This window comes from Poecilia reticulata, chromosome 12, assembly GCF_904066995.2.
Source record: "Poecilia reticulata chromosome 12, P_reticulata-male-v2, whole genome shotgun sequence".
NCBI lineage: Eukaryota > Metazoa > Chordata > Actinopteri > Cyprinodontiformes > Poeciliidae > Poecilia > Poecilia reticulata.
In genome coordinates this window covers 5,261,001-5,272,996 of record NC_088841.1, presented here as the reverse complement: position 1 = coordinate 5,272,996, position 11,996 = coordinate 5,261,001, and the positions used below count along the sequence as shown (strand labels likewise).

The following is an 11,996-nucleotide window of genomic DNA, read 5'->3' as shown; positions in this document are numbered from 1 at the left end:
TGAGCTTCACTTGTTTTATAAAGATGAGTTCACCAAGTAGAAAGGTAGTGTTTTATTTTTTAAATATGGTTACAAGTGTAATAAATTTCTTTGAATTGGATATTCTATGTAAAGCTCCACTTGTAACACATAAGGCCACTTCTGAGGATGGCAATACAAGAATCTGTCTGATCCATCACCACCGAGACGTCACAACCGTCCTTCAACATTCACCACCTGCAGGAATCTAATACTTTCACATGAAAAGGTTCAAAAATAAATAAATATTGCTTTTAAGTCTCTTGTCTCCCAGCGGTGACGACTAGTTGGTGGATGCAAGCGGGAGCCAAGAAGACCAGCAGTCATGGCCGCGCCGTAGTATACACAGTATACTGCAGCGAGCTTTTAGTCGGGGAGGATGGCACGGGCCGGAGCTTACAACACTGGCAGGAAAAAACACATTCAGGGTTCGAAACGTGAGCAGAAATGGCCTCACACACATCCGCAGCGCCGTCTCCAGAAAGCTTTTGGCAAATGCAAAGACAGGTTTAAACCTGTTTAACCATGCAGGATTTCTCACATCTCTGATTCAGTTAGCTGATCGGCCAGGATGAAAAAAAAAAAAAAGATGCAAATAAATAGCACACATTGATAACAGCAACATCTCCACTGGGAACCCCCCCCCAAAAAAAGAAACAAAAAAACAAATTTGCAGTCAGAGAGCAACCAAACACAGGCTGTTTATAGCAGTTTTGGACAAAGCGTCAACACTTAGGGACGTTTGTCTCAGTCGCTGGGAAAGCCATTTCGTGTAGGTTGGTTTTAGATCTGGGAAGGGAGAGAGAGGGACACGCAGTCAGGAATGGCTGAAAAAGGTGGTGGAGGCAGCGTTGGGAACAAAAACTTTAAAAAAAACAAAAAAAAAAACAAGCAACCCTACCTGTTGTGAGTCATGTGGCTTTTGACGAGGTGTCCTGCTGCCAGAGCGGCCATCAGAGACAGCTCCCCCGCCAGGACGGTGGCGCACACTACGCGGGCCAGCTGGCGGGCGTTCTCTCCCGGCTGGTTGGGCCCGGCGACACCAAGCATCTGCAGAGGAAGAACGACGGAAACGCCTCAGAACATTTCCTGCACTGCAGGTGCACCAAGTAGCAACTGATGAGGATTTTAGTTATCGATTATTCTGACAATTAATCAGATTTAAAAAATTGCCACATTCTGCAGATTTTTGTATTAAAGGTCTTTTTTTATACATTAGAAATACATTCAAAGGTGCAAATTATTCAGCTAATTTTTTAAATGAGAAAATAAACATTTTACTGCCTTAAATGCAATAACAGCATTCCTTTGGTGAACATTTGATCATTTGTAGCAAATGATGGATCTGCAGCTAAAACATACTTCCAACATGAACATGTGAAAACCTCAGCCGTTTAATGCTTGATATTGATAAAGCGTATGACTGATCTATTGATTTTTTATTTTTTTTGGATTAACTAATGTACAACTGAATAGCAATGGCACTTTTTGTTTTATAGAATTTTAGTGAAATTAAAGCTTGAAGAGTTCTGTGTAGAACATATTTACAGACAGAGATTTATTTTTATCTTAAAAGCCAAATATATACATTTACATTTGTACAGTTTGGGTTTATTTATTATTGTGAATATGTTATTCTTTCAGCAAATTACCTTTTTTTTTTTAGCCTTTGCTCAAGTTAGCGATTAATTGATTACTCAATTAGACGAATAATTCAATTAATCGTTTCAGTCCTAGCACCAACCTTGTTAAAAAATATTTCAAGCGTTTTCTATCAAACAACACTTTATGAAGTGAGGAAAAGATGGAACAGTTTCAGTCTGACAGCTTATGAAATAAAAAAACCATGGAATGGAAAAAAATGAAAGCAGATTAACACAGATTAGCTCATGGTTTTCAAACGGAGGATGGTTGGGGTTGGGGGTGGTTAGGGTGGTGGTACCTGCAGACAGGCCTGCTGTGGTGGCAGGTTGGTGCCTCCGCCCACTGTGCCCAGCTCTATGGACGGCATGGTGCAGCTGATGTACAGGTCGTCTCCGTCTGGGCCGGCGGCCTCCATCTGAGTGATGCAGCTGGAGCTCCCCACGGTCTGAGCCGGGTCCTGCACCATAGCAACAGCACCAGTGAGGAACTGGGATGACGACTGGTCACACCAAGTCTGTCCATTAACCACTAAACTAACAGCAGCTCCGGTCTGAGCGCGCTCGGTGCTGCTCTACCTGTCCACAGGCGATGAAGATGGCGGTGACGATGTTGGCGGCATGCGCGTTGAAGCCCCCTATGCTGCCGGCCAAGGCCGAGCCCACCAGGTTCTTACTGATGTTCAGATCCACCAGAGCGGCTGTGCTGCTCTTCAGAACCTGCAGGAGAACATTTACACAACACGTTGAACACGGCTAGGGACGACGGGAGCTCGAACTGACATCATTTCCTGTTGGATCCTTTACCTCCCTCACCACCTGGGCAGGGATGGTGGCTTCACACACAGCCGACTTCCCCCGACCCAGGATCCAGTTGATGGCAGCAGACTTCTTGTCAGTGCAGTAGTTACCACTGACAGACAGAACCTCCATGTCTGGGAAGTGCTGCTTGAGCCGACTCAGAGCCTGCTCCGTCCCCTGAAGGGCGCGCGCGCACACACACACACACACACCTTTATCTATGGTGTTGGACACACTGGGAACTTTTTCGAGAAATGGAAAAAAAACCCAAAAAACTCAATTCAGTCCACAGTTGAGAACTGTTTTGAGTCGGTGTAGCACAAAATAAAGAGAGAGCTTGGTGAAAAATCTCAGATCAGATTTTAAATCACAATTTTTTTCTCAATTTCTTTTCTAAAAAGTAAAAACAATAATAAAATTACAAATAAGAGTATTTCTTACTTCAATCAACCCTTCTGTGAGTTGTCAGGGTGAGGCTACGAGAATTTTAGTCATAATACCATAAAAAAAAATAACTTTCCAAAAATTCAAGAGTAACAAAACCAAACATTTGGTCAGTCGCTCGGATCTACATAAAATACTTCAAGGTTTTGAAAGGTGTTGAAAATGTTCAATGCTGCCAACAAGGAGAGCTTGGCTGTCTGGCTGTACCTTAGAGAGCATGTTCATCCCCATGGCGTCGCCCGTCTGCGACTGGAAGCGAATGTAAAGGTTTCTTCCTGCCACACAGGCCATCAGCTTCTCCAGACGGGCAAACCTGGAAACACAAACGTCTAGTTTTCATCTTTCTGCCTCTCAGGTGAAACAAAAAAATAATAAAAATCACCTCCGCGGTCATTTCCCACCTGCTGGTCTCGTCGAAGGCTTCCTTGACCAAGTCGAACCCGTCCGACGTCTCCAGCCACATTTTGACCTCTGCGGCCCGGCACGCCGAGGGCAGCCTCACCACAGGACCCCTGGTCATGCTGTCGGCCAGGATTCTGCTGCTGCAGCCCCCGCTCATCTGGACGGGGGAAGAAGAAGAACGCCAACGGTTTGCAACGGAGCGCGCCCGACGTGACTGGAGCAGGAGCCGGTGCACTTACAGAAACGGCCCTGCATCCTCTGTTGGTGCTGGCCACGAGGCAGCCCTCCGTGGTCGCCATGGGGATGTGAAACTGCTGGCCGTCCAACAGCAGCGGGCCGGCCACCCCCAATGGCACCGGCATGTAGCCAATGACGTTCTCGCAGCAAGCGCCCATCACCTAATGAAACACAAAGCAGATGATGAGGAGCTGAAACGGTTTCTATGGCAAAATAAAAACAGGATAACTTAAAGGGGAAGTGTTACGTGAAATCAACTTTATCAGTTTTACATTGTGTTGTGTTATTCCCTCATCGAAAACATTCCTGGAGTGTTGCTTTGATTCTTTCATGCATGTTTGAGAAATCCTTTAATTTCCATGGCAACCATTCAGTTGTGCAAAACACCTGGGTGGACCTAGCCCCGCCTCCAAGGAGAAAGCTCCTCCCCTACTCAGCTCCTTCAGACTAGCCAGCAGCAATTAGTAAACTACAAAGTCAAATTTCTTATAAGTGATATTTGATATATATAACAGCATTTTTATATACAGTATTTATACATTAATAATAATACTGCCCCTTTAAAGTACGAGGGAACCGGTAAATACCTTTGAATAGTCGTAGCCTTTGTAAGGCAGACCAGACAAAGCGGAGCTGACAGGAAGTCTCGGCGCCAGCATCTCTCTCCTGATGGCCACGCCCCTTTCTGGAGTCTCCAGCAGTGTTTCCAGTTTGTAGTTCAGGATCTTCCTAGCGGTCACCAGGTTGATCACCTCTGAATCCGTCAGCATTTCTGGACCTCTCTAGAAAAAAAGAAATATTTTAAAAAGCGTCAGAAACTATTTCCACATCATCAACTACCTGAGCTGTCCGTGTGGTCTGGTGAGTTACCTGGGGGTCAGAGAGGACGGCCATGCATTCCTCCAGTGAGCGAGGTTCTGCTCCACAGCCTGCAGGAGCTCTGCACGTGTCCAGGGGAGGTGAAGCACAGCCGCTGACCTCCACTGAAACACTTCGCCTCACTTCAGTAACAGAGAGGAACACGTCATGTTAGGATTCAATTACTGTGCTGGTCTGAGGCTCTTCAATGAAAAAGGACCGGCTATTGTTTCTAAATTTTGAAATATTAAACTTTTTAACTGCTTTTCTGCTTAGTCCTACAATATTTGAAGTGAATTCCCACAAACTATGACGATAAAAGTGCAAGTAAGTTTTTAAATATGTTTTTCAAATTGCGCATCTTTGAAAATGACAAATTTCATATCTGAAATTATTTTAAAAACGTAACGTGACATTTGCGGCTCAAAAGTTTTTTTTGGCCGGCCTGAGAGTAAAAAATGTCTGTGTAGGTAGTAAAGTGTTGCATATTTAGTCAATTCAACCAGTTTAGCTGTCAAATGGGATCAAATGTAGTAAAAAAATATTACATAATTTGTAAGTTTATGTTATCTACAAAGGGCTAGTTGGGGAAATGTTTTACATGTCCACTGATTAGAAACAGATGTGAAATAATATAGAATGTTATAAATACGCTAAACCTGAAATGACCAAGGATATTCTAATGAGATTCATGTTTTTATCATTTTAAAACAGACAGGAAGAAGATCCGTCTAATCAAAGCCACAGAGTGTTAAATCTGGGAGAAACCCCCCAAAACAAAAAGATACCTTTACAGGTAATGTCAGCCTCAGGCAATGGTTTAACGTCTGAGACCACCGAGGAAGCAACCCCGGTTGCTAAGACACCAGCGGAGCTTTTCCTGGCAGCTGATTGGTCCCTCCTGCAGCAGCCGTCGGCTGCCCGGGGCTTCTGAACCAGAGGGGCGCCGCTAATGGGACTCCTGAGAGACAGGGAGGACTCGGTGTCCGCTTGCTCGAAGAAGACATACTTGATGGCGAGAAGCAGCGCCAGGCCGAGGGTTATCACGTGTTCCAGCTCCATGCTGGAGGGACGAGGCGGACAACAACAAACATGAGCGGAGCGGGAAGAACGGGATGTACAGAAAGACGCTTCATCTGCAAAATTCAAGTATTCTTCAAGGTACAATTTCAAACTTTTCCTGCACCAAACTGGAGATAGAAACGATACAAATGACAGTTTCAATTCACTATTATGATATCGTTTATTAATGTTAACTTTCTTTGAGATGATATTCTACATCCTGCAGCAAGGACAAGGGAAACTAAAATGTAGGAACATTTTATGTTTTGAAATGTCTCTTACACCCTCCTGATAAGTGTAAGTATAAAATAATCAAAAGCTCATTTTGTGTTTACCTGGTGAGCTTCAGGGGCCACACGATCCCAGCTGATTCCAGTCTCTCGGCTACGGGTCCCTCTGCTGTGCGATTGCGACCCGAATGCTCGGCTGTTAACCGAGTGTGGGCGTGGACCAGGGCCAAACCGAGAGACTGAAAGACGGGAAAGTGAAACGGACTAACGCTTGCTTCATTGTTCCAACTTTACATGAGGAAAGTAAAACTAAACCACCTTTAGGCAGCAGCAAAAAACTGGAAAGGTTTTTTTTTTTTCTTCTTTGTTCTCACCATGATGATTTTAACTCTTTGGGTCACAGGGTTGGGCTTGTTGTCTTCTTCCTCAGCCAGAACGTTAGCCAAGTGGCTCATCTGCCAGATGGGACGGCCTTCCCGACTTTCCCTGGACAGCTTTGAAGCAGAAGAATCCACAGTTGAACATGTAACTCACTGATGCACATCACTGGACTGGACGTCACGCGACTTGTGCGTTACGCATCGAGTCTGGGAATAACGGTAACTGGTTAAAATGGCACAATCATGCCAAGAATCTGAAAAATGGATGCAATGTTTTGCTATTAGATGTCAACACTACAGCAGCTAACATAGCAAGGTCCAAGTGAATCACATTTCACAGGAGAGGAAAAAGTTTCAACTTAAAAAAAAATTGCAAGAAAGCAGGAAGTAGGTCAGTTATGCTGACTTGACAATTTTACCATGTAGATGTTCTGAGGAAGTCGGTATGTTTTGGTTCAGTTAACACTAAAATAAGGCAACAACCACACCTAGGCTCTGACAGACCATCAGCAGAGCAGGTGTTTAAATTAGCTGATCTACCAACCTCAGTGTTTAGTTGGCCAATTCTTAATGATGGCAAAACTAACGTTGAGTCCGAAAACTGGAACGGACTGAATGTTCTCAGGTTTTTATGGGCTCTCTTTGTTTGGGAAACGTCTGCGTGTCTTTTGGTGTCGATTCCTGATACACTTAAACATAATCTCTGCTGTCAGCTAGCAGAGCTGTTGTCAGTCAGTTGCCATGGCGACTAAACGTGGTTATGAGTTGATTTTTGGCATTAATTCTCTTTGTCCTTGGCACACTGCAGCCGTTGTGATTTCTAAAAGTTTAATAAGCGACAAAAACAGGACTAATTTTGTTGTTGTTCGCAGTATGTTCATAACTGTCATCAGTTATGAACATCTCCACATTTGATTATTATTAGCAATAATCATGTAAAAATAAGTTATTGTCCAATATTTTAAAAAAGAAAGAAAAATTCACCTAAAAACGACAGAAACCAAACTATTTATGGATTTATTTCTAGGCAGTATAAATATTTTACATATTAAAACCTAGGCAATTTTCTCAGCTTTAATTTAAGCCTGATTTTCTAGAACTTGTGTAAGAAATAAGAGAGCTATGACAGATTCCTGCTCAAGGGAACAGTTTAGTTTTGTTTTTATGGCTCAAAGCATAGTAATAACTCCTGCAGGAGTACGTCTCTAGCCATAGCGGCTAATAGGCGCTGTCCAATCCAGCAATATATATCAATAATAGTAACTATTCTCTTCATTAGACTGAGCTTGCTTCAACAGGATGTTTTGGGTTCACCCTTACCTCGAGGACTAGAGAGACGCACGCTGGGAAGAACGTCATGAAAACAAAGTAATTGGCCAGAACAGACATGCAGCCAAAACAGCACATGATCTCCAACTGAGGAACGCCTGGAGAGCAAAACAGGTCCTGATTAAAATCTCTGTTTGACACCAGCAAATGTTTTGGGTTGTTAAAAACAAAAGCCGTTCTCACCCGACATGGTGCCGATTCCTATAACCAGACACTCGACGAGAGCATCCAGGGTGAATGTGGGGCCGAGGATAGCCATGCCCTTGGATATGTTCTCCCTCACCTCCTCCTACACAGAATCACGACCAGATTGTTACGGCTGAACGGTTCAAGGTGCAAGTTCAGACGCATCGACGGGCGTAAAACACTACCTGGGAGTTGGCGCTGAGGGCAAATTTAGCCAAAGTGCAGGCTTTGGATAGGTCAATGAGCAGGAGAAAGAAGGGCAGAGCTTCACTGCAGGAAAACAGGACAGGGTGAGATTTCTACAACAATAATAACTAAAACAACTGAGCAGCAGCTTTTGGATTAATGTCTTGAAGAGTTTGAAGAAACACCATTAGATTGGCCAGAGATCAGAACTGGCCAATCAAATGAAGTTCATGACGACGGGAGCGTCTGATTAGTTTGACAGATCGCTAAGGCCACATTAAGAAAAATATAAAAATAAAGAAATAAAATTACGAGAATAAAGTCATAATGTTTCAAGAATAAAGTCGCAATGATACAAGAAGAAAATCTAAATTCTATGAGTTTATACTTATTATTAAGACTTTATTTTACTCATTTTATTTTCTTAAATTATAAATAATACTCCGTCTCTGATTAGAACTGAATTACACCCCTTATCGTTTTTCAATCTTCTAGAAACACAAGGCAATCTTTCTCTAAAATTCTAGTATTATAATTCGAAATAAAATCCTAAGAACTTGACGCCATTGTCATATTAAAAACAGGAAAACTTTAAATTTGAGACGCTTTGCTCTCTGTCCAGTAAGACTAAACTTGTGCAAAGTTTAAAAGCAAAGTATCGTTTCCCTTCCACTCTGCAGTAATCTGCTGCTTCGTGTTCATCCAGTAGACAAAATACAGATAAATTTAACCTAAAGTTTGTGATTCCTTCATGACTAAAGTGAGACAATTATCAGGCACATGAAAACGTTTCTAAAGCACAACCCAAAACAACACTTACTTAAGACCGGTTAGTTCTTTCCCGAAGAAGTGGATGACCACTGTGCTGAAAACAAAGCTGGAAAACACTGTAAACAATCCAGCAATACCTGCAGAAACAAACAAAAACAAATGTGTTTAGATATTCTTGGATGTTCATTCGTTTCCCCAAACAATTTCTGCGCTAGCGTTGGGATGCGCAACAAGCAGCAGCCGGACATTTAGCTCAATTCAAAAATACTTTATTTATCCCCTGAATATTGTCATAACTCGTATCATTAAAGTGTCTTTAAAGAATCGCCGTGCAGGAAGGATCTCTGGTAGTAGTCAGTATTTGACGCTAATAAGTTGCTTCCAATTGTAAAAACAAAATCTTGTTGCCTCAGTTACACATAATAGTAACAACTGTTTAAAAGTAGAAAGAAAAAAAGAGGGAGCAAAAATCCTTCCAGCATCCAAAATCCAAATCCAAAGCTGTTTAAATATGCCAAAATATATATATATATATATATAAATCAACAAAAAGAATAATTCAGAACGAAGGTGACGTAAATACTCCAACATGGAGCGGTGTAATATTAGAACATGGTCACAGTCTGTCATCATACTGACCCAGAATATATTTGGATCCCAGCTGCAGGAGGTTCTTAAACTGGAAGTAGATATAAATAATAGCCATGCAGCGAGTGATGGTCAAAACGATGATATCACTACTGGGGGCCTCCTGAGAGAAAACAGGACATATAACCTCTTGTTAGCGTGAAGGAAAACAACTTCCTGTCCTTCCAAAGGCTCCGTTCACAGCCGTCTCACCTCTTTAACCTGGGGACAGTTGTTCAAGGTGCACATCTGACTGCTGGTCGACGAGCTGTTCATGTTCATGAGGCAGACGGTGACAGCCAGGGTCCCCACTATCACCTCCCAGGGGTGGGAGGCCACCAGCAGGCCGTGGAGGCGGAAAAGACGGGCCAGCATCGTGGATGTCGAGATGCCTGCTTACTGGAGCTTCATCTGTAAGGCGACAATATCACATCTAAAACCAAATGACGGAGGTTAATTAGAAGGTTTAAAACGCCCCAAAAAATGGCCAACTGACGCAGCAGAAGAACTTTTCTTATCACTGTGCACACGCCTCTTTACTTGGTCAAAAAGCAAACTGCATCTACTCTCTCAAAAAATCTGAGAGATACTGACAGTGCCTACTGTTAGCCTTAGCAACATTAGCTGTCACACCCGAACTTATCTAACATAGCCTCTTACCAGAGGAAGCTTATCCTACAGCCTTAAACGTCCATAAAACTTCCTGTTTGGTGCCACTAGAGCTCCTACGTACCTCAAATGGTGAGTTTTGCCGCGGTCAGAGGGTCCCTCATATTTGTGACAGCTCTGTTGCTAGACTGATGTACCAAAAATCAACATGGCGACGCGGAACTCCTGACCTCATTCTGTCGTCACCACGGAGACGTGACGGGGCGGAGCCGAAGGACAGGAAGTACGTCAACAATTTGTCGAATTTATTTATTTGTTTATTTTCACCTTTAAAACTGTTTTTAGTTGCAATTTGTTTTATCGAGAGAAAAAAATAAAAAAATATCAAAGGTACTGTTTTTTCCTTTGTATTTTGCATTATTTTTACGCAAAAGTCTATCCACGCGCCACTCAGAGTAGTAATACTGCGTTGTTCTGTAAAATAAAATAAAAAACTAAGCTATTTGATTTCGGACTCAATGCAAATAGATTAAAATTAAAGCCTTTTTGGAGGCCAAAAACAGATAAAGTACACATTGAATTTGGTTTGTTTTTCTTTCATCCGTGATATAATAAAAACAAAACTCCCCAGTGAAAAAAACGAAAAATTGTCACACTTCTTATATTCCTTCACAAGCATCATATTTTTTTGATTGTTTTACAGTATGACTGTAGGAGGCGCTGTTTATTTCTGCCTCGAAGGTGTTGTGCCACATACTTTTTTCACAAAAAAAGCGAAAGATTGATTAAGAATTGTTGAATAAAGAAGAATGTAAAAAAAAAAAAATCAGAAAATTAAAAATATGCAGGTGCACATGATATCGAAAAAACTCAATAACATGACAACAAAAAAGAAGAAAAAATTACTTTCAAATTCAATTTTTCGCTATATAAAACAAAAATAACCTTCGTTGTTGTTGTTGGGTCGTTTTTTTTGTTGTTTTTTTTGTCATTACTGGTTTCTAATATGAAAATTCAATTACCAAAACATGCATTGATCCTAATTTTGGTTTGATATGATTTATAAATTTGGCTGAATTTTGACGTGTACTCATTAAGATTTTATTTAAAGTAGGAAGAAAATTACACATAATTTCTGAAAATGTTTTTTCACATGCTATTGGCTACGTATTGATTTACAACTATATTCAGATTAAACTGATTTTATAGAAATAAAAAAAAATCTGAAATTATAGAAATAAAAGGGTCCCTGGCACTTACATGGTTTTGTTCTTATATCTAGTTTTCCTTAAAGACAAATAAGTCAATTTCAGTAGATTTAATTCACTGTCAGTCAATGCTGGGGGGAGGGGAGGAGTAAAACTTTGTGTCCAGAAGTATTATTATCTGCCAATAGTCTCTTGTCCTGCAAATCCTTCCAAAACAAAGAAAAAATAACTTTTTGTTAGTTCTTTAGAATGAAAACGATCTCATACATCTTGGCATTGCATATGAAATACAATATGTGTTAAACTGGCTGTGAATAAGATGCTAAAATTAAAATCGACACACCTTTAACGTTTTGATCTAAACACCTGCTTTACTGATAATCTGTTGAGGGTCGCCCTTTTCTTTTTTTTTTTTTTTTTACTGAACTAAAGCACACCAAATTCTGCAGCACAGCTACATGTTAAAGTTGTCAAAGTCAAGCTACCATAACTGACCTAATCTCCTCTCAGTATTTTCCTTAGCACTTTTTACAGACCTGTGAAATGTGATACACTTGGCCTCGGATGTCGCGGTGGTGTTGACAATTACTAGCAAAGCACCACACCCCTTTTCTTTTATTTGTCACATTTATGATTTAGCACATTATGTTGACAACTTGGCTTTCAGTTTTTTTGTCCTCCAGCAGGAAACTCAAGGGTGGGATAAGCCACTATAACTATAAACTTTATCAAAAAGGGAAGTTTAAGTTTTACGCCTGGTCTTAAAAATAGACAGTGTGTCTGTTTCACGTACTAAAACTGGGATCTAATTAGCCTGGCAGCTAAAAGATTTATACTTTTAGAAATTTCAGGAACAGTAAGCAAACTGGCAGTTTGGGAGCAAAGTGCTCTGTCAGGAACATATGAAAAAATAAGATCCTAAAGTGTGACAAAACTTGATTATTACTTTATTACCGAAGCAACAGTTACCCTGTTCGGCACGACATCAATAGTTTTATTTTTGAATGT

General features: G+C 41.3%; 1 protein-coding gene across 2 annotated transcripts; it reads right to left on the bottom strand.

The window, feature by feature from the left end:
- Nucleotides 1-37: 37 nt before the first annotated feature.
- Nucleotides 38-10,058, bottom strand: LOC103473284 (3-hydroxy-3-methylglutaryl-coenzyme A reductase). 2 transcript variants are annotated; one of them, XM_008423392.3, is made up of 20 exons: nt 9,905-10,058; nt 9,385-9,582; nt 9,184-9,295; nt 8,594-8,681; nt 7,773-7,857; nt 7,585-7,690; nt 7,393-7,499; nt 6,067-6,186; nt 5,798-5,931; nt 5,189-5,463; nt 4,413-4,543; nt 4,130-4,324; nt 3,545-3,703; nt 3,305-3,462; nt 3,111-3,216; nt 2,466-2,636; nt 2,238-2,378; nt 1,961-2,119; nt 920-1,068; nt 38-807 (listed from the first exon to the last, which is right to left on the bottom strand). In XM_008423392.3, exons 2-20 carry the CDS (start codon nt 9,544-9,546, stop codon nt 744-746), a joined length of 2,622 nt encoding a protein of 873 aa, XP_008421614.2. In that variant the 5' UTR covers nt 9,547-9,582; nt 9,905-10,058; the 3' UTR covers nt 38-743. The 2 variants fall into 2 exon arrangements, with proteins under 2 accessions (XP_008421614.2, XP_008421613.2); XM_008423391.3 differs by having other exon boundaries at nt 9,385-9,604; nt 9,905-10,057.
- Nucleotides 10,059-11,996: the final 1,938 nt, after the last annotated feature.